Source organism: Clarias gariepinus, chromosome 2 (genome assembly GCF_024256425.1).
Source record: "Clarias gariepinus isolate MV-2021 ecotype Netherlands chromosome 2, CGAR_prim_01v2, whole genome shotgun sequence".
NCBI classification, from domain to species: Eukaryota; Metazoa; Chordata; class Actinopteri; order Siluriformes; family Clariidae; genus Clarias; species Clarias gariepinus.
Genome location: NC_071101.1, coordinates 44,676,467 through 44,699,758, shown reverse-complemented (window position 1 = coordinate 44,699,758; position 23,292 = coordinate 44,676,467). Strand labels below are relative to the sequence as shown.

Sequence of the window (23,292 nt, the reverse complement as noted above, 5' to 3'; positions counted from 1 at the left end):
AAATGTATAATTTACATGCTGTTAGAAAATAATCTTTTCTCGTGCCATTAAGGGTACATTTATCGAAAAGGTACAAAACTGTTCTTCAAGGGAGATTTTTTTCCACTCCTGTGTACCTTGAAGTAGATGATCTGTTGCTAAGAGTGTTGAAAAAGCTTTATTAATTTACTTTTTTTTTCAAGAATATACTGTATTCTTATTTAATCATTTGTTTTCAGATTTTTATTTTACGATTAAAATATTAAGGATTTAATATTTTGTCTTAATTCTATTATAGTAAATTTACTTTGTGTAAAGCATTTTGGTTTCCGGTTTTAGAAATAAAGATAATAATTGTGGAATGTGTGTAAGTTGAGCCCAGATAGTGTATAAGCTCAGACTTTCCTAAACAGACTCGAATGTTATGTGGTGCAGTTTAGAGTTTTTATTTTGCCCTAAAAGGAATTGTGTCCAAGAAAAGGTTAATAGAGGAACATTCATGAACTCTGTCCTTGTGCTCCTCCTTTTTTTTCTCTTTCACACACACACACACACACACACACACACACACCAGGAAGTGACGTTTCATTTTAGAAGAAACGAAACTCACAGTCTCTCTCTCTCTCTCTAGTTCAGTGGGAGTTTAGGGAAAATGGCAGAGGCCAGTATTTCAGTAGATCAGCTTTCAGTGGATCAGTTCATCTGCCCAGTGTGTCTGGATCTCCTGAAGGATCCGGTGGCTATCCCCTGTGGTCACAGTTTCTGTAAGGTGTGTATTAATGACTGCTGGGATCAGGAGGATCAGAAGGACGTCTACAGCTGTCCTCAGTGCAGAGACACTTTCACTCCAAGGCCTGTTCTACGCAGAAACAACATGCTGGCTGAAGTGGTGGAGAAACTGAAGAAGAAGACTGAAGTCCAAGCTGCTTCTCCTGCTCACTGTTACGCTGGACCTGGAGATGTGGAGTGTGATTTCTGCACCGGGAGAAAACACAAAGCCGTCAAGTCCTGTCTGATGTGTCTGGCCTCCCTTTGCGAAAGTCATTTAAAGCCTCATCTTGAGATTCCTGCCTTGAAAAAGCACAGTTTAGTTGAAGCTTCTGGAAATCTAGAAGAGAAGATCTGCTCTGAGCATGATAAAGTGCTGGAGATCTACTGTCGTACTGACCGACGCTTCATCTGTTATCTGTGTGTGACGGATGAACACAGAAGCCACGACACTGTCTCAGTTAAAGCTTACAGAACTGAAAAACAGGTGAGAAATCATTTTATATTTTTTTGTAATTTTTATTTTTTTAACTCCGTCAGGCGCTTCTCTTCTATTTTATTACTCGTCTTTCCCCCCCAACACCCTGAACAAAAACAACAGAATGTCACAAAGTGTGTCCTCTTTTTTCGAGTTTCACCCGTTCCACAGTTCTTCATCTGTACACATAGACTACTAATACTTGAGATTGCAAAATATAAAGTATTTATTCATTTCAATTTTATGAATCCAAATCCATGAATAAAATACTACAGATCTGGCCATTAAAAACGCACTTTCCAGAAAAGGGATCCCGCGACTTGCCGCAGCTGCATTACCTGTAGGGGGCAGTCATGTTTCAGTCTGAAGTATTGTGTGTCTACTGAAGCCCGAAAATGTGTTGTGTCTCTTAGGCGCTCATTGACAGCAGAAATGATCACATAGCTTTAAATGGTACTTCATTTTATATATATATATTGTTGATTCATGATCAGGCATCAGATAGCCTACTTTCAGTCTTTCATTATTTTGTCCCTGTTAAGACATTACAAAAACTATATAAGAAACTTTTAAAGCACAAATTTGGGCATCTCATTTTATCATTATGAAAATAATATAAAGCACATATACACACGTTCATTATGAAATATCTGTTGTAAAACAAAATAAAATTCATGTTTGCTTCAGCATTGGAAACAATATTGTTTTAGACTAAGTAATTATACACAGTTCTTCGTAGTACAGTACTTGGTCCGGCTTTTAGATAAAGTCCTTCCATGCGCCATCTGGCGGAAATTTAATGAAGCACAACACATTTATTTAAATTCCCAAATGTTGCTTAGGGCAAGTCGCGGCACGCCACACGCTAAATTGCGGCATCTCGCGGAAAAACATGCGCAGTCTTAATGGCCACATCTGTAGCTATATAAAAGAAATCTCCACACAAAATATATAAATTTCATCTTAAAATATGTTTAAGGTGTGGCCAATTCCTCCCCATCACTAGGGGGCTCCCACATTAAAGCTACTACTACCACTCAGTCGGGAGGGCCAAAGACTATCACGTGGTTTCTCCGAACCATGTGCCACCAGCCGACCGCATCTTTTCAAACTGCTCGCTTACGCACCGTTGGGGGCGGCGTAACACACTCAGGGGACAGCGCTATCCACTTCCTCCAATATTTAATATTGTTTATTGAAAATCAACACCTATCTTTATACATAGAAGTCCCCAAATTTATGCTTATTGTCCACGACCATAAGAACTCACAGAGCCTGAGATGTCCCTCAGTACACACACACACACACACACACATACACAAAGAGTGTGTTGATGAGCTGACTAGTTAGAACAGTAGGAAGAGCTAAATATGGAGGACAGGAACGCTCCAGGATCAGGACTGGGATGAATGTTTATGTATATGAATGTTCTACTGAGTTCTGCATTTCTTCCAAGAAGTAGCGTTTTCTACTACAACACGTTTTCATTAATGCTGAACTAAACACACGTCATAATAATTATTATCACCTACTCATCACTCGTTATGAACTTCTCCTACAACTGAAAAACACAAACGTTCTGTCATTTTACACTTTAATAAGGTTCTCTATAGAACCCGAGTGAACTTTAACCCTTTATCTAAAGTTAATATTCATACACTGAACTCATAACCTCATGATGCATAAAGAGTGAAATGTGTTTTATTTGTCCTCAGAGTGAGTTAAAGGAGGAGCAGATGAAATCCCAGCAGAGAATCCAGGAGAAGCAGAAGAAGGTGCAGGAGCTGAAACAGGCTGTGAACACTATAAAGGTGAGCAGTGAGCAGAGACAGAGCTGCTCCTAGAAACACACACAACATGGACAACATGGAGTCATTTAGAGTCGCAGTAAGTGAGGGAATGATAGATGAGCTTTAAATCCTGTGTGTGTGTGTGTGTGTGTGTGTGTGTGTGTGTGTGTGTGTGTGTGTGTGTGTAACAGCTGAGTGCACAGACAGCAGTGGAGGACAGTGAGAGGATCTTTACTGAGCTGATCAGCTCCATGGAGAAAAAGCGCTCGGAGGTGACGGAGCTGATCAGAGCTCAGGAGAAGACTGAACTGAGTCGAGCTGAACGACTCCTGGAGCAACTGGAGCAGGAGATTGCTGATCTTCAGAGGAGACTCACTGAGCTGGAGCAGCTTTCACACACACACGATCACATCCAGTTCATCCAGGTACTTATACACACACACACACACACACACACACACCTGTCTGTATAGTCACATGTATATTTCTCCTCCTTTCTCCTTCTCCATGATGTTTTCTTTCTCTCTGTAGAGTCTCCAGTCTCTCAGTGTCTCTTCTGGACAAGAGGACTCACCCAGCATCACTGTCAATCAACATCTCTCATTTGATGGAGTGAGGAAATCTCTCTCTGATCTGAAAAAGAGACTCGAGGAATTCTGCCAGGAGGAGTTCATCAAAATCCCTCGACATGGTGAGAGAAATTGTCCTGATCTGAAATCTTTACTTTCACAAACTGTAGGACTTTAAACTGTGTAGCGACTATTTTCTTTGTTTAATCCATGGTGATGAAAAAACGCTGTGTGCCCGGTTGGGATTGAACGCATACTCCATGATGCGTAGAAAAGAAAATAGTTTATTGAGTCTATTTGAGAAAAAACATGAATAAAAACTAGCTGTAAATTATGCAGAAATATTAAACTTAACGAAAGTATTGTTTATTGTTCCAAACATAACATAAAGCATGGTCAAAACAGTGTGAGAAAACCGTACAGCATTTTCCACCAACTTCCATCTAAAATCAGCGCCATGGCTATATAACCTTTGACCTGATGATGTCACACCATCCCAGATACAATGTAAAACACAAATTAAATACAAATTCATATCTCATAACCTAATTCTTATCACTAAACTACTACTAAACATAAAATTAAAAAATAAAAATAAACTTTCAGTTATCAAACCCAAAATTCCGAGTTGGTGAAACCCAAAATATCAAAATGGCAAAATGGCTGTAACAAACTGTTTCTGTCTTTTACAGCACCTGATTTTTCCGTCATTTTGTTTCTGTGTCTCCACAGCTGCAGCAGTTCAGATGATTTTACCCTCAGAACCAAAGAGCAGAGAAGATTTTCTCCACTGTACGTGTAACACACACACACACACACACACACACACACAGACACACACACACATATTCTTTGATCAGTATATGTTCACAGTATTTTATGTCTTTAGATTTCTGTGATCTGACTCTGGATCCCAACACAGTAAATTATGAACTTATTCTGTCTGAGAAGAACAGAGCGGTGACGTACAGTGAGATTAAGCAGCTGTACTCTGATCATCCAGAGAGATTTGACTTCTACTGTGAGGTGTTGTGTAAGGAGAGTGTGTGTGGACGCTGTTACTGGGAGGTGGAGGGGAGCAGTGAGAGATGGGGAGATTTATCAGTCTCATATAAAGACATCAGCAGGAAAGGAGAGGGTAATGAGTGTGTGTTTGGACGCAATGATCAGTCCTGGAGTCTTCGGTGTTCTTCTTCTCCTCTCACTTTCTGCCACAACAATATTAATACTGAGCTGGGTGCTTTACCGTCCTCCAGAATAGGAGTGTATGTGGATCACAGTGCAGGAACTCTGTCCTTCTACAGCGTCTCTGACACGATGAAGCTCCTCCACAGAGTCCACACCACATTCACTCAGCCTCTGTACACTGGATTCTGGCTCAGCTCTGGATCAACTGTGAGATTTTGTGATCCAGAATAAAATGCTCCTGGTTTCTTCTTTTCATATGAATCTCACTGAAATAAAGGTTTAATATGAAATGTTCACTAATACTGTTCTCTTCTTTCCTCTGTCTTTTTGGACATTTGGATGATGTAATTGTGACTATTATAAAACTAAACAACATGTGTGTAACCAGAGTGTGTGTCCACAGTAGCAGTGGATGTGTGTGTGTGCAGTTTGCTGCAGTGGTTTGGACATTTACACATTTCTGTTTATTGTGGGATTTTTGGAATTGGCATGAGTGCTCTGAAGATTCTCAGTGCGTCCAGGATGGATTATAAAATGTTACAGATCCCTAACTAGTGCACTACATGCTGTTATAACACACATAATCACCAGAGGAGGCTGTAAAAAAGTGTAAAATATCACTGCTGAGGGAGAAACACTGTGAGTTTACACAGGGTCTTTACTCTAATCTTCACATCCTATATTAGATTTGTATTTTACAGTTAGCACAACAGCGTTCTATGTGGACTTAACCATTTTTTATTGCTTTGACACAAAATGCATTCGATCACAACATCTTCCAAAATCCATTAAGTCTTTTCTCGCTTAGGCCCTCACCGAGCCGAATTAGCTAATTGGCCCCTCTTGACGTCTCCTGATTTAAAATCAGCTGTGAAGTCAATGCGGCCTCTACCAGTTTGGATTTCCAAAGGGTGTGTTACAGACCCCCTCTGCCCTCTGCACTTCTCTGACACATACTGGTGCCATGCCGGTGCCAAACTGAACTGGCCTCCATGTTAACTTAGACATTTTCTGTTATATTGAACTTCCAGCTGTCTAACACACAGTATGACTGCAGATCAATCCCTGCTATCTGTCACGACCCAAATGAGGATGGGTTCCCTGTTGAGTCTGGTTCCTCTTAAGGTTTCTTACTATTTCCATCCCTAGAGAGTTTTTCCCTCAGCACTGTCGCCCTTGGCTCACTCATCAGGGACAATCAGATCACTATGATCTATATACGTTTTTACTTTCTCCTACACATTTCCATAATCTTCTTTTAATTTTGTGAAGCTGCTTGGAGATAATGACCATTGTTAAAAGCTCTATATAAAGAAAATTGAATTGAAATCGAGAACCGTTCATGTACATATTTTTTTCTGGTAAAAAGGGATTGGCAAAGCTGGCTCCACTTTGTTCTCTCCAAATGAAGTAAAATATAATTTGTGTGATCCCGTTTTATTTAACACACATTTACAGCTGTGTAAAGACATCAATCACACGTAAAACTGCACGTAATGATGAGGAGTGATATTGTGTCAAAGACTGCGGTGAAGTTTGAAGTTGGGTGTTGGATATTCCCGTGCTGCCTTCTAGATTCTGATTTGTGGTGGACATTCGCTAACAGAGTCAGAGTCAGAGCCATTCTGTCAAAGATTTCTACTTTCTTGGACTGTGTATTTTGTTAAGGATTTTCTAAAATTAGCTTTACAGGACAACCACTTTCTATCATTGTGCTCCTGGACTGATTCACTGAAACCGGTGAGACCGACTCATTTCTCCAACACACACACACACACACACATACAATATACCGGACTTTAGACATTTTATACATTCACTTACACACTGAAAATATTGTATACAATTCTATATGCAGAATGTTTCAAATGTTCGTAAGTCAGAGACTACTTGTGTAAGTATACTACCTTATAAATATTAATATTATAAATAAATAAATACATAAATGTCATTGCTAGTGTCAATGTGATACATGGTGGTGTATCATGACTCTCCATATTATCACTTTGAATATTTATTAATATCTTTTAGGGAAATTTTAATGATTTTATTTCAATAACTTTCAGGTTAAGTGACCACATTGTTGAACCCTTAAGCAAGGTCCTTAACCGTTTCTGCTCCAGGGGCGCCGTATTGTGTCTGACCCTGCTTGAAGTGCTAATGTTTAAAACAATAGGTTTTGTTCTCTGCAGAACAAGTGGCCACACATTTTACAATAGATTCTGAGGCAATAGGTCACATGACCTGAAATTAACTGAAATGGTAATTTAATCCTTACACAAGTTTTGAAAGTGATCAAACATTTTTTTCTTTTTTCTTCTCGTCGACAAGGCCTTATTCTTGTTTTTTAGGACGATCTCTCGAGTCTCACCTTGCCTCTGCTTTTAAAGGTTACGGTATCTTTGCAGGAGAAGGTTGTCCTTTTTTTTTTCCAGTCAGGTGAAATTCATTTCTGATTTCTGATCTCTCTTATTTACTGATCCAGATCATTTTCGATTCTTTCTCTGATATTTTCACCATAATTAACCTTTTCGTTTAGATGACTTAGTTGTTCAAGGGAGATGAGATACATTTCCCGCAAGGTCAGTGTTCTATTAAGACAATTTGTGGAAGCATCAATGCCACCTGTCAGTTTGCAGCAGGTACCCCAAGGAGTGTGAAACACACATTATGCCTTGTTAATGTAATGAAGTGCTGCTTATAACGAAGAATCTAAAATAAACAGTTGCGTACACTTAAATAATTCAGTATACTGTAAGTATATAAAATGTATATACAAATATTACAATTTTAATGTGTGTGCCATGGATGATGCCCACAACTTTAGCATTTATTTCACGCTGATGGTAAATGTATGAATCTTTACGTGGTCTGCTCTCCTACATTATGAAGGAGATGGGACTGATTTCCTATTTTAAGAATGTTGATAAATAACTCTTACTTCTACTCCTGGAAGTACGACCAAAATGACATCATTCTGAGAATCTTTGGCCACTTACGAGTGATTTCCTACTCTGAGACTCTTAGTAAATGCGGGGACCTGAACCCATCCCAATGCGACATTGGCTACAAAGCTTTCAGCAGGTTATGTTTACTGAACTGCTGGATGTTTTTAGATCATCTGAGTCCTTTCCCCCCTTGGGAAAGTGCTGCCCTTATTTCCACCAGCATAGCTCATAGACTCAGAACTAGTTAATCAGTGACTATCCATATTCCCAACAAAGGACACAAAAAAGCATGGTTAAACAGATTGTCTGCTAGCTGCACAGAGTGGTCACTTCGGTTCCATCATACTGAGACTGTGTCTGTTCTCTGAGTTAAAGAAAAATTTAGAATGACTCTAAAATACTTGTTTTAGTAATCCCATCAACATAAAATTAGACCACACTGAATGCACACAACTTCTGTCTAATCGGTGATTAGAAGTTTGATATACAGTGTTTTATGGAGTAATATCCCGGACAATATTCAAAAGGAATTGCAAATTACATTTTGCAGCTGCGTTTCCCACACAGTATGTGGACGCACAAAGTGTGCCATAATTCAAATGCAATTGCAAACTTTGCATTACTGTTTGCTGTTTCGCCTTCGTGAACGCACACTGACTGCCAAATTTCAAATAAAAAAGAAAATTTCATTTGCATTTGTATTTCCCATGTCTTACAAGTCATGAATCTGCCATATTTAAATAGCAAAATCAATGACCACGTTTGCTTTTTTACTTTCTCTGCGTCGCGCGTCAAGCCGGCCAAAATTCAAACGCAATCGCTAATCCATTTACAATTGCATTTCCAACGCGTTACACGGAAACCTGTCAATCAGCGTCAGGGGCGGGTCTATACTGTGGGGCGGGATTGTGTGGGGAGTGACGTCACTCGCAGTCGCCAACCAAGAGGGGGGGAATTTGAGCAATGGAGGTGAACCGAGATTATCTCATTTGTTTATCAAGAAATAAACACACAAAAATGACAAATCGCATATTTTCTTACTCTGAAGTGGACAGAGAAGCTATTACAAATAAATATTTTTTTAGATCTTGTCCTGTTACAGCCTGCTGGAGCACTTTTTTCAATGCGCTAAAATGCCTCCCTGCCACAGATTGCCCCCCCCCCTACATAACCTTTATTAAATATTATATTAGAACATAAAATAATAGGTTTATGATTTACAAATTGCACCAAACGAATTTGATTATAAAATAAGCAATATAAAGACATTTTGTATAGGGAAAAAATATATAAATTATATATATTTTTCATATATATGTACAGTATATTTTTGTATTGCTTATTTATAATAAAAATCGCTTTGTGTAATTTTTCATCATAAACAATATTTATTTAGTGTAAACATTTTTGTATTACATGACAAACCTCTGCAAAATAAATGTTCCACAAAATAAACATTATAAGAGAATTTGTATTACGTGTCTTAATTTTTCATGTATTAATTTGTCACATGCCCATGGTTAATTATAATAGTAATAATATATTTGATAATAATAATATAATATATTTGAATATAATAATTTTAATATGAATTTTTGATTGTGATGTCCTAATATATTTGACAGAGATTTCGTGGGGGGTGCAATCCGTGACAGGGGGCATTTTAGCGCATAACACAACTTTATTTTTTGGTAATGCAAAGTTTGCAATTGCATTTGAATTATGGCACACTTTGTGCGTCCACATATGGGAAACACATTTGCAATTCCTTTTAAATAGTGTCCGGGATATCACTCCATAGTGTTTAACAGAAATGTGAATGTAGCACTAAATGAAGCTAGGCCTCCTTAGGACAGTTACATACATCAGCATTGTCTAACTGGTAGAGAAGGAGGCATCACAGTTATTTATTGTGATGATCTTATCATCATACAAAAACATAGACACAAATTCAAAGTTTGAATTCTTTCCATAGTCCCATAAAATAAGTCTGCTCAATACTGTAGGTTCTGGGCAGTAAGTCATGTGGTAGAGGCCACTCCAGGATTAGTGTTAGTGTTTAGTTCAGTCTAGGTTATAGGAAAATGCCATGAACATGCAGCAAATCCTCTCTGCTTTGTGAAGGTAAGATCATCTGAACTGCTACAGCTGTGGAGGCAGAAAAATGTTGCTCATGTTAATTGGTCAAGCTTTAACACATATAAGATTTTTATAGTCCTTTTAAAGAGGCTTACATTGTAGGTTTTAAACAGCCAGATATATGAAATTAAAAATACATAAATTAATTAATTTTGTACTAATAAAAAGCCTAGTAACACTTCCGGAAAACCTGCAGAGAGCAGAGGACTTCTTTTTCAGTGTACCCCGAACTTCACAAGCCTTGACTGTCAAACTATCTGTCAAACTTGTTGCCTCCAAACCAACATATGTTCTCCACCACAGGACACTCTGGCACCTCAGAACATATCAGCTCCTCCTGACTAAGAACTGGGGGCTCAGCATGTACACAAGTATTCACTACTACAGTATATCTCTTCCTGTGTAGCTTGTGTTGAAGCCATAATTCCTGCTTGTTGGTAAACTCACGCTTCTACCCACATCCTAAAGACCTTGGACACATACTGTATAGCAATTAACATCATCGACTTCCCTCCCTTACAGAATAACACCTCCATAATGGTCATCATCTATACATCTTGTTCTCCTGCAAAATATCCAGACCACTTTTCCAGCATGTTTTAGATACTACAACACTTCATAGAATATTGTAAAAATAATTTAGTGTTTCAGGGAGTTTGACACCCAGCTACCAACCTGAAGCCAATGGTCAAGTAGAACGGGCAAATCAAAAGGTAGTCTGTCTTTATAGAACAAATTACATACAGTGTAAAAATCAATTAACCCTCATGTTGTGTTCGTTTGTGGGTCACACTTATAATGTTCCCGGTCACTTTTTTTTCTTCATATTTTTATATATGAAAAAAAGCCCAAATGTACACAAGGAAAACTATATTACAAATATAAAGCTTGACCCATACACTGTATAAACATATTTACAATTTTAATGAAGCCCTTATGTAATTTCTAGAGAAAATATATTAAGAAAAACAACATGGAAAGTTTACAGTGCTCTTGGATATTTGTATGAGACCGATTTAGCAGAGAGGATTTAAGCTTTTTGTTTTTCTTTTTTTTTTTTAATCAGTTTTCCACACACACCAGAAGGCGCCAACAGGTGGCGGTAAGACACCTACAACCGAGCTGCCAATCACTAAAAACCTTAAAAGAAGAAGAACTTTGCCCTAAACCCTCAGGCTGCGTCCCAATCTGAAGTGTATTTCATAGGGTGCTCCCTACCCGCTGCTCCATGTACAGGGAGTGTCAGTCAAGGGAACTTCCCTCGACTAAACTCCACCATTCGGAATACATGCAAAGTCACCAGCGCAGACGTCACTTCCTCCCTGCGTTACCATGGTAACATAAGCACCTCGGATACCTGTAGCTGTTGCTGTGGAAATTTCACGCTACGGACATTAAATATTGAATATTTATCAAAAGAAAAAAAAAAACTTCTGCCATTATAAAACATACTATTTAAACGTGTATAACTTGTAAATGTACAAATAATTGATTAATAATAATCGATTAAATATATACCGGGATTTTTTTTTTTTTTTTTTTACAGATTACTAGTTTATATAATACTAAGGATTTCCTGATTCAATTAAAACAAAATGAGTCCTTTTAATATGATGTCGTCCTCGATAATAATGATAATAAATATATAAATCCTTTTTTAAGCTCCATTTTTTTCACGCCCCACCGAGACGCAATGACTGATGGGACATTTTTCATTCCTTTTTCCGGTAAAGTGAACAACTGTTATTCACTCGTTCCCTACACCCTTCGCAGTTCCAGTTGAAATGAAAATTTTCGGTCCCTGCGGTTTGGAATCGCACTTAACATGGCTGAACACCCTGTGTAGTGTACTTTGCAGGGTACTTTATGCCGATTGGAACGCACCTTCATTAGTCTCAGGGAACCGACACATGTCTCGGAGCGAGGCTTCATTTGGACACGCCCCCCTCTTGCTTGACACAAGCTTAGGTGTCATTACGTCATCACTGTTTTCCAGTTTAGTGGAGTCACGTGCCGAAGAGTGACAGAAAGCTCAGGGCGCGTGCACCGCCAACCGCTGGATTTAACTGTTTCCCGCGTTGGCGCGAGACTGTCACGAGAACTGCGCGTGCGCGAACGAAGTCGGCCTCGTGCCGCTGTGCAGGTGAGATATAACACTCCACCCTTGTTCATGCTTCACCACACTAAAAGCGAATCACACGCTCAGAGAGAGGGGGGTGTTTTTTAATGCAGCGTGCTAAGAATAAAGCGAGCTAAAATAAAGGTCTGTGCTACACACGCTTACCACACATTGTGTCACCATGCAAATGACGTCATGTCTCGCTGCTTTGGCGCCCCGCCCATAAATCAGTCTTGTTTAGTGGGGCTGGGTGTAGTAGGATGGAGGTTATATTAAAAATGTTAAAAACACCAGACAAACCGGCCATCCTACACACACAAATACATTTAGAAACCACAGACAGACTGATTTATTCCCTCTAATTTATACCTGTCACTTCTTCTGCTCTAGTGTTACAAGCAGGACTGTCTCCATCTTAAAGAGAATCAACCACCTCATTGTAATTAGATTGTTCAGAATATAAATAAATGTCTTTATGTATTTATTATGTATTTAAATTACGTAGATACCCAGATTGGCAAGAAAAAAAATCATCTAATAGGTTAAAATAAATAATTTTCTCTTCTTTTCTCTTCTGTCTGATGTGTGATCAGTGCACTAAAGCTCGTGCTAGGTTAACTGTCTCCACCTTCATTTGAAAAAAAGAGGAAAAGTTTTAAACATCACAAATGGTGACATAATTTTTTAAAATGTAAAAATTAGAGCAATAATGATGACATTATAACAAAATATTTTATATTTTGTTTTCAGACTTTATGACTCTTTATTTTTGTTTATGTCTGCACTATAGCTCCTGTCGGCTAAAATCCTCATGTAACTTTACAATAAATAATATTATTGTCTTTTAGCATATAGTATTTTAAGTAAGCTATACCTAATATTTGCTGGTGGTTCAATACATGCAAATAAAAATCTACAGTCATTTACAGATGAAACTGACCTGCACATGAAATTTTGCCACATTTCGCTTCTTCTTCTTGAAGTTTTTTTTTTGTTTTTTTGCGTGCCCTTTCCCTTTCTGCTTCACCTCGTCACTTTCTATCCATTTTAGCATGTGTGTGTTTAACCGCTTTGTCGCTCTGTGGAAGCGTGGAGGTGTGGAGCGCACATAGAATAACAATGTCAGTCAAGACTAACAGAATCAGACTAATGAAAAGATTCATTTTGTTATAGATATTTAATTAACTCACTGTAGGCCAATTTCGGAAATCATAAGTACATTGTACATTGGGTGGGCAATAATATAAATAAATGTATTAATTATATATATATATATATATAAACATTTTTTTAAATCCTTCCGGTGCTCCCGATGGCCAGTCTGGGTCTGCTGACAGGTACATGCCATGTGTGTTACTATGACATTATGTGAAATTATATAAAAACAAACATTTTACATCACAACTATACTCACCTAGATAAATAAATAATCAGACTTTAACTTTACAAAGTTTATTATTTTGTTCAGACAGCTCATGGCGGTGTTGGTGCTTTCTGTCCCCTGTAGGGGATGTGATGCTGTCGGAGAGTCTGAGCAGCCAGATGCTGTAAATTCATTTTCAGAAGGTTTTCAGAGTGTCTCGTGGTGCTCATCTCCAATGGCGTCATCTTCTGCTTGTTGGTCCTTTTAAGTTTGAGCACCAACCTCGACGAGACCAATGATAATGATGATAGTGGTTTGTAGGGCTGCAACAACGAATCGATAAAAATCAACTACTAAAAGAGTTGACAACGAATTTCATAATAGATTAGTTGGTCGCGCAACGCATGAGACATGTGTTTATTAAAAAAACTTTTGTAAAATAAGAATATATGGCATTATAATGCACTGAATTCATCTCAGTTAACTTTAATACCCCTATATTACCTACTCGGTTTTTACGTTAAAAAGTTTAACATGTTTAATTTTTTTTTGGCGGTCCTCGCAGAACTTTGCGGAACGTCAGCCTAACATCTTCAGCCAATCGCGGCGGCTCACGGCGCCTAAAACTGCATCTCCCTGGGAGTCAAACCGCATAGGTGAGATAGGGGTATAATAATAATAATAATAATGATAATAATAATAATTTTGATTCATATAGCGCCTTTCCAGAGCTCAAGGACACTTTACAATGAGAAAAAAACAGTCAACAAACAGACACACACAAAAAAAAAACAGACATGCAGAGGACAGGGGGATTCAAGTGTAACATTCAAAAAACAAATTAGTTTTGAGTAAAGATTTAAATATGGAGATGTAGTTAACAGAACAGAGAGAGTGTGGTAGAGAGTTCCAGAGTTTGGGAGCAATAACACTAATTGATCTGCCGCCCTTGTAACTGAGCTGTTCCTTGTATTGTGAATAATGACAATGTTTATTTTTATGATAAAATGCTGTATACATTTAAAAAATAAAAGTAGATTTTTAAAAAAAGAAAACCAATTAATCTTTGTTTCTCTTGTATATTTTACATTGCTGTTTAATTAAGCAAAAGTATATTTTATCCGATTACTCAATTAATCGATTACATTTTTTGAAGAATACTCGGATTACTAAAATATTCGATAGCTACAGCCCTAGAATCAATTATCATCCAGACATGATTATCTCTACTGGTTCATGCTCAGGTCTTCCTGAATTTGCTCAGATCGAAAAGTTTGTTACAGTTAATACAGAAATTCTGTTTGTCACAAAATGACAGCATGGTACTTTGAGCATTTGAGATCTTACCAACTTCACTATAGTAACGTCCCCTCTTTGTGTGTGGTTTAGATTTCAGAGCTGAATGATGTCCTCAGATGTATCTCAGAGATGGAACCTATCTCAAAGTGACAAAAGAGCTGAAGCATGATATTCTTGAGGAGCTCGCTGAGACCATGTATGCATTTGATGCATACCCAGCAAAGAGAGATTATGAAGCTGTTGCAAAAGCCTTCGTAGAAACACACTCGTGTCTTAAAGAATCTGGGTCATCCTCTGGCTGGGATGGATGGAAGAACAGCCTCAAATTCAAGATGGGTAATTATAGAACCAAAATGCGCCAGTTGGGTCGACTGATGTCACTATCAACGGTGGTAAACATGAAAGATACAGTACACATGCCGCCCCTCCCAACAAAGCCATCAAGAAACCAAGGAAGGGGATATTAACTCCCTACCTGAATATCTAGAGGGGTTGGATGACCACTACCCGGAAGAAGCTCGTCAATCCCTGGTCACAGAAATGATTAAGACAAAGCCAAATGGATCCCTTGTTTAGAAAGTGATGGACAAGCCGTTTACTCTTCTGAGAAAATAAGTTGTTAAAGACAAGCCCTCTTGACAGAAAGCCAGGTTTGTATAATTGTTGTTATTTACTAAATATAAGTAATATTAAGTATTGGGCGTGTTCTATGTATGTTGAAACTTTTCAATTAAGGATGTTTTTTTTCTGCTTTACTATCTTATTTTACAAGATGGCTCTGCCCTATTCTTTGCCCTATTCTTTGCACGCATCGCTCCCATAGCATAACTAAACAAGATAGTAATGCAAACACAAGCTGTCTGTAGAAAGTATTTGATCATTTGTGTCTTTCTGGATAATTGTTACACCTAAAATATCCAACATGCACCTGAAAAATGAATTTACTGTATATGGCCAGCCGGAAGTGGTTAACATGATGTAACCAAAAGTGTTGAGGGTCACAAATTTTGATCATTTGATCAACTTATATAAAGTTTACTGTGTTTTATGCTTCAGGTTTATTACGAGTTCAACAGGGTGGTGGGAAAAAAAAATCTCAGAGAGGACTTCTTTGATGCACTTGACCGTTTCTCTCCAAGCCTGATGGACCTGTTCAGGAAAAAGAGAGACCTCACTGGCCAGCTTTTGGCTGGGCTTTTATGTCAGACAGAGGTGGGTTGACTTTTGGTCATCTCTCTCTCTCTCCCTTACATTCCCTTTGCCTTTCTTCCCATCTCTTTTCTTTTTTTTCCTCTCATGTTCCTTTCTCTGCATTTTTTACCCTTCTGTCTTCATGTTCTCACCTCTCTCCCTTTCATTCATGTTATCTCCTTTTGTCTGTTCCTGTAATTCGGCAATAAAGTCATAAATTTTTCTGGCGAAATTCTAGACTGTATTCTTATGGACTATGTTCCAGAGCACTGAGCCAACAGATATCCAGTGCCTTGGTCCTCGGGAACTGCCAGTCATCTTGGGGGATGATCCCTCTGCCTTCTTGAAGACCTGCACTGTTAGACACTTAATCTGTTGTTATTTTTGCAGGTGAATAGTTACAAAACCTTTTTTGTCTTTTCAGAATAATTTAATCATCATTCAGTATTTTTCCAGACTTTGAATTCAGTTTTATGGCCAAACAAGTTAACCTAAAACAATTTGGAATATCTGCTTTATTTATTTGACAACATAAAAAATGAAAAGATTTCAATAGGCTTAACCCATTTTTCCCTGCTGTCTGCTACTCCGAGAATGGGCAATGTATAGATTTAATTATGGTAATCAATGAAAAGTCAAATTAAGAACAGTGCAGTTTATATTTTATTATAAATAGGTTAGAGGTTGGACAAGACTGCATTATCCAACTGCCTAATTACAGTATATCTTCTGGTTGTCAATCTGTTTTTTTTTTTTTTCCAGTGAGAATCCTCTGCATAGATCAAGAAAAACCTCAGCTCAACCCATCTACAGTGGACATCATCTTGGAAGGGAGTGTGGTGATGGATAAACTGGCCAACATGCTTCAGGCCTATTGTGGCCTTTTTGGACTGATGTATGCCCTGCACCCGGACTACCCCAAGTGCATGAAAAAAACTCTGCTTCATTCAGCAGGTAATGCTGAAGCTCAAGCTGAAAATTCAACTTGTCTGGGCTTTTTTCAATCTTCCCACAGTATGGGGATGTGATGTTGTCGGATAGCCCGAGCAGCCAGGCACTGTAGATTAATTTTCATGTATGTTTTTAGAAGGTTATCCGAGTCTCCCTAGGTGCTTATCTCCAACGGCGTCGTCTTCTCCTTGTTGGCCATGTCAATGTGAGCACCAGCCTCGGCCAGACTGATGATGTCCAGCTGGCCCATAAAGCAGACTATATGGAGAGGGGTGTTGTTGATCTGGCTGGGGCGGGTGACATTGGCAGAGCGAGACACGAGGATTTGCAAAATCCTAATATGTCCTTCACCTGCTGCACAACAAAGAGCCGTGGCTCCATCCAACACAGACCTAAAAAAAAAAAAAAGGCAAGAAACAAAGAAAGGAATTTGTGACCGTTTGCTCTTAAGTAATAACAGGAGATCTGTGGAATCTCCATGTGAGGTATTTGTTCTACTCTTGAATATTATTCTTACTTGTCAAAACTAACAGTCCCAGTCTGGTCGATATCCACCTTCTTTTGGTCCAGAAGGAACTGGACCATTTTGTCATGGCCGTTCTTTGCTGCTATTAGTAAAGAAGTCAAGCGTTGGCCTGAAATTGGTTTCAATCGATTAAGAATTTTGTTGAAATTTAATTGATAATTACTAAATATCTATCCTAAACAAATTTATATGTCAATCTGAGCACCAGCCTCAACCAGACTGATGATAATGGCATGCAGCGTGTTAAAGTCGCTAATGGGTGGTTTGTACTGAGCTATGAGATGTAAGGGCTGTTTTCTTTATTATCAACGCAGTTTCACTTGCGTCCCACAGTCCAGCAAGATTTTGGTGACTGCTGAAAATCGTTTACTGGTATGCTAAAGCCGGTGGCCAGGTGGAGCAGAGACAAGCCTTTTTGGGTGCATGGTCGAGACAGATGAAATCATAAATCTCTGTCTTTGTACTGCATTTTAGCAGAAATGCACACCAGATAGAAAACAGTCAAAATGTTTGATTTGTATTTCTCAGTGCACGCCAGACATTCAGTCTCAGAGGCGGTATTCAAGCATGCCATGTTGCACCGGATCTCAGAGACACTGCAGCATAACACTTGCCCCAAGTCAGCTGCCTGGACTGGCTTATTTCGGTACACCAGCTGTGCAAAAACATTTGCAAAGAGAAAGAGGTCCTCACTTATGTTCCTTTTGATACGTTAATGTAGATGCAAGGAGTGTAGTAACACCTTAATGCACTGCTCAGACTTCATGTCTCTGGCATACTTTAAAGCACGGTACTTAATATGACTGGATACATAAATATATATATTATATATTATCTGATCCTAGGATGCGCTCACGGACCATGAGACCATGTGCAGAGCATCATAGTTCTGCTTGATGGCCTCCAGCTCCTTAAGGATCCTACATTTTATGCGACCACCATAATCTTCCACAGGTGGAGGGAGCTCTTTGGTGATGACTGTTTCAGGGTTGAAGTTCATGCTTTGTGAACGTCATAATTTCTACAGTCGTTAGCGAATGACACCCCAAGCAGTTTAAATGCTTCAATTTGGTTATGAGGGTCACAATCAGGCAGGGAAACAAGTACCTCAACAACATCTGATTTGCAACTTTCCGCAGCCATTTTGAGCGGAGTCATGCCGTGAATGTCCACCACCATTGCCACATTACATTGCACCAGCTTCTTAACAATTTCTAGATGACCGAGCTCTGCCGTGCTACCGTTATGACCTTTCACATTAGGGTTGGCATCTTTCTCTAATAAATAGTGCACCATATCTGTGTGTCCCCTATATGAAGCTATGATTAAACATGTACTGCCATACTTATTGACAGCAGTGATGTCCGCCTTTTCGCCCACCAGGTACCTCACAATGTCCAGCTGGCCCATAAAGCAGACTATATGGAGAGGGGTGTTGTTGATATAGGGGGGTGGTTGACATTGGCACAGCGAGACACGAAGATTTGCACAATCCTAATATGTCCTTCACCTGCTGCACAACAAAGCCGTGGCTCCATCTATCACAGACCTAAAAAAAAAAGGGCAAGGAACAAAGAAAGGAATTTGTGATTGGTTTGCTCTTGAGTAATAACAGGAGATCTGTGGAATCTCCATGTGAGGCATTTGTTCTACTCTTGAACATTATTCTTACTTGTCAAAACTAACAGTCTCAGTCTGGTCGATATTCACCTTCTTTTGGTCCAGAAGGAACTGGATTATTTCGTCGTGGCCGTTCTTTGCTGCTATTAGTAAAGAAGTCAAGCGTTGGCCTGAAATTGGTTTGAATCGATTAAGAATTTTGTTAAAATTTAATTGATATTTACTAAATATCTATCCTAAACAAATCTATATTTACTAAAAATATATATGTAAAATTTAATATTTATGAAATACCCAAGTGTAAATGATTCAAGTTGACTAAATAAATTAATAGTACATCAATCATTACATTGAATATCACATATTGCATTAACTACAATTTACTGATATTACAGTACCAAGAAATTACATTATAAATATGGGTAAAGTCATTAGATGGTCATGCAGGATATGTAACAATGAAAATATATATTTTTGCAATTTAAAAGCAAATATGTCTTCCTGCAAAATGCCAAAACACATTTTGGAACCACTTGGTTACCACTTGTTTAGCATCACTCCCGCTAGCAAGTGTCCCGCTTGTGGCTGGCGATCTCGTTGCATGGCTGCCCTGTGTGGTCTGCCTGGGATGCGTGTGGTGACTGTAGACGGTTCCACTTTTCCACTGAGACTGACAGCTTTAAAAAAAAAAAAAAAAAAAAACGTATATTGGAGATTGGAAACCTCTCTATAAATGAGTGTTTGCCCCCTCACTGATTTTTTTATTTATTTTTTGCATGTTTGTCACACTAATGTTTTGGATCAAACTAATTTAAATATTAGTCAAAGATCATGCAGTTTTTAAATAAAGGTTTTTATTATTAAGGGAAAAAATCCAAAACTACATACTGTAGCTCTGTGTGAAAAAGTGTTCCAAGACGAAAACCACTGCTGAGCAAAAAGAACATGAAGGCTAGTCTCAGTTTTGCCAGAAAACATCTTGATCCCCAAAACCTTTGGGAAAATACTCTGTGGACTGACGAGACAAACGTTGAAGTTTGTGGAAAGTATGTGGCGTATTATGTGTGGAGTAACAGCAGAGGTGGATAGTAACGAGTTACATTTACACCGTTACATTTACTTGAGTAACTTTTTGAAAAAAAAATTACATCTATGAGTAATACTATTACTGCACCATACTTTTTACTTTTACTTGAGTAGATTTGTAATAAAGAAACGCTACTCTTACTCCGCTACATTCAGCGACACTCGACTCGTTACTTTTCTAACCATTTAGTTTACACATTAGATATTCTTTATTTTTGCCAGAGAATTTCAGCCGTTGAAACTACAACGTGACTGTTTCACCAATCAGACGTAGCAACAATAACATGTGGTCAAATGACCAAACAAACGCTGCATAGCGTAGGGAAAAATCTTTAGCCGTGGTGGACAGTGAAGCAAACATGTCGGTTAGTTTAAATATTTAATTTAATGTTGCAATGTTAAGATATATAACTAGAAAATAAGCTAGAGGCTACAAAATATAAGTTTCATACATTTGTTCTACTAGACCCAGTTTATGATAAAGTGAGACTCTTGTACATGTTCTAATGTTATTTTCTATCTGCTGAGCGATTTGGAGGGCGACTAAATATAAAGTAAATCTGTTCAAACATGTTATCTACAGTAGGTATTTTTCAAAAGCTTTATGTTGTGAGAAAAGTAAGATTAGGACATTTGTTTTTTGTTTCTTAGTTTGCTATTTTGTAAAAGATATTTAGTTTTATTCATTTATTTTATTAAATTTTCTTCATTTATTTGTATTATTTGGAAATGTTTGTTATTTGTACATTTCATTTTGTCTGACTGCTTACATAATTTCTAAAAGAAAAAATAATAAATCGGACATTACAATGAAAGTTACTCAGTACTTGAATCAGTCTTTTCACCAAATACTTTTTTATTGTTACTTGAGTAATATTTTGGATGACTACTTTTTACTTGAGTAATATATTTTTTTTGAAGTACAGCTACTCTTACTTGAGTACAATTTTTGGCTACTCTACCCACCGCCGCGTAAAAGTAACACCACATTTAAAAGAAAGAACATCAGACCAACAGTCAAATGTGGTGGTGGTGTGATAGTCTGGTGGTCTGGGACTGTTGTACCAAAATATCCTGAAGGAGAATGTCAAGCAGATCAAGCATGTCTATATACTTGGACTTGGATGTCAAGCAGATCAAGCATGTCCGTATACTTGGACTCCAGATGGACTGTTGTAATTCTATGAAACTCATCCTTAATCTGAAAGACAAATAAGGAAGATAGCACTCATGCATAAAATTATACAATATGTTGTTCTAACAGCATATTTAGAAACCTTAGGAAACCAAGTTATCCTTCAGGTTTTCTGACTGTATACCTCAAAAAAGACACTAAAAATGTTCAAGCCTGTCTTAAAACAATTATAAAAAGGGCTCACATGAACACAGATTTTGCTTGCTGTAATCACTAACTGTGAAGATCCCCTCCTTATACACTTTCAGTATAACAATTTTAACAATAAGAAAAACACCTAAAAGAATAAACTTTTTTTTTTTTTTTAAGAATTCCACTAGGTTAGCATCCAAAAATATTTAGTATTCAAAATATTTATTATATTATAACTCTTTGCAGTAGAATTCAACAATTTAAGTCTAAAAATGGTTGTTCTGAAAAACAGTTGTTAAATCATGTAAAATACAAACATTTTGTGTTTAATTAATTATTATGCATTTTGACTTGGCCATATGGCTTTGATGTCCTCAATGCTAGAGGACAGATTGCTGATTTCACTACTTTTTAGTGCAAAGATTTTATACATTTTCTCTTTTATGACCTTGTTATTTTTTTTCTTACTTCAGTTAGCAAATGGATCCTTTCTTGTTCTAAACTTTCGTCAGTGTCTCCTTCTAGATAAGGGGGACGGTAATTTACTTTTCTTTAATTTTTTTTGCAGACTTCTGGTCAGTAGGCCTATTGCGTTTCAGTGCATGTTAGCTCAGGGAGACCAAAGCTTTGATGTGTGGTGCCATAATTTCCTTATATTTAATGCTTTGCTGCCATCCATAGTAACCTGCAAAGGAGCCAGGTTTCTTAAGGGTATTTCTTGACTAGTGCCTTAGCAACATCACTTATCTGTGCACCTGATGGATAAGCAGTGTATGAAAATATAGATTCAGCTCCTTTTGTCTCCTTTGAGACAATTACAAGTGTCCCATTCTTCTTGTAGGCTTCAGTAGCTATTTCAAGGTACATCTCCGTTTTATATGCAAACTTTCAGTGGTACTTTGTGGGGAAAAAATAATGGTGTCCTGTAAGGAAGTTAATCCAGAAAATATGTCTGTACAAGATGTCATGGACTTTGCAGTAAATACAGTGTCATAGTCGGTTTCCTGCTGAGCAGACTCAGTGTTACCCACTGGCAAAAGGTTGAATACAACTGGGACAGTTTCAACAACCTTTATGGTGTCTGTGTTTAATTAGGTCAGTTTTCTTTAGAGTGAAGTAATCCTCATTTGTCCAAATATTGGAGACTGAACTCATCTGTAATTGCAAATGTCTCCTTCACAATTTTTCTGCAGCTCCTCAACAGTAGGTGTGATTGTACTGACCAATTATTACTGAGTTTTGTCTCCATTTCCGACATCCTGACAAGAACATGAATAAAGACAAGTTCAGTAACATCACAAGGACAAGCTCTCAGATGAGACCAGACAAACCATGAACAATGAGATGAAGATCCTGACATATGCCTCCACCATGAACATATAAAGCTTTTTACAATAAAATAGATAACCATGAAGAACCACATCAATGACCAATTAAAACACTTTGCACTCTGTACTGCAAACAGCTAAACTTTAACAACGGGAATGGCAATGTTATTTTTATAATTTAAGTCACTAAATTATTTAAATATAAAAAATAGCCATTTTAAAGTTGTGTACTGTGTATGTGCATTTATTGAGTAACTCAAACACAAGAGAATAGAAATATCAAAGCACACCTTATCTTTTAACAGTTTTCTGTAATTTAAAAAGTATGTATACAAAAATCTTTATCAGCTTTATGGTATTAATTTGTTAAACATACACAGTAAAATCACCAGTATTAAATTTACTCTGTAAGTGTTAAAATCACTTTTTGCAGTGTTTATATAATTCCCTCTAGCCAGTGTTAATTTAACTCTTCTATTGCAGTGTAAGGAACTTAACTCTATCTCAGTGTTGTTCAATCTACTGTTAGTGTTAAAACAACACTATCGAGAGTTTCTCCTTTAACTCTTACTAAAGGTAAAACATTTAGTCAGCAGAGTAAATACTCAACGCTAATTAGTGTT

General features: G+C 37.7%; 2 protein-coding genes, 1 long non-coding RNA gene and 1 pseudogene across 3 annotated transcripts; 2 read left to right on the top strand and 2 right to left on the bottom strand.

Moving 5' to 3' along the window:
• Positions 1 to 601: 601 nt before the first annotated feature.
• Positions 602 to 5,188, top strand: LOC128508483 (tripartite motif-containing protein 16-like). The gene is made up of 6 exons (XM_053479831.1): positions 602 to 1,234; positions 2,941 to 3,036; positions 3,207 to 3,440; positions 3,547 to 3,706; positions 4,317 to 4,376; positions 4,474 to 5,188. The coding sequence occupies exons 1-6, from the start codon at positions 632 to 634 to the stop codon at positions 5,001 to 5,003; spliced, it is 1,683 nt and encodes a 560-aa protein (XP_053335806.1). The 5' UTR covers positions 602 to 631; the 3' UTR covers positions 5,004 to 5,188.
• A 6,688-nt stretch (positions 5,189 to 11,876) lies between these two features.
• On the top strand, positions 11,877 to 15,847 carry LOC128508625 (uncharacterized). The gene is made up of 3 exons (XR_008355937.1): positions 11,877 to 12,002; positions 14,731 to 15,290; positions 15,697 to 15,847. It is a non-coding gene; the product is annotated as an uncharacterized LOC128508625 (long non-coding RNA).
• Positions 15,848 to 16,420: 573 nt separating this feature from the next.
• Positions 16,421 to 17,625, bottom strand: LOC128508601 (protein fem-1 homolog B-like). The gene is made up of 2 exons (XM_053480000.1): positions 17,300 to 17,625; positions 16,421 to 17,174 (listed from the first exon to the last, which is right to left on the bottom strand). Exons 1-2 carry the CDS (start codon positions 17,365 to 17,367, stop codon positions 16,937 to 16,939), a joined length of 306 nt encoding a protein of 101 aa, XP_053335975.1. The 5' UTR covers positions 17,368 to 17,625; the 3' UTR covers positions 16,421 to 16,936.
• An 18-nt stretch (positions 17,626 to 17,643) lies between these two features.
• LOC128541123 (protein fem-1 homolog B-like) lies at positions 17,644 to 19,274 on the bottom strand (annotated as a pseudogene).
• Positions 19,275 to 23,292: the final 4,018 nt, after the last annotated feature.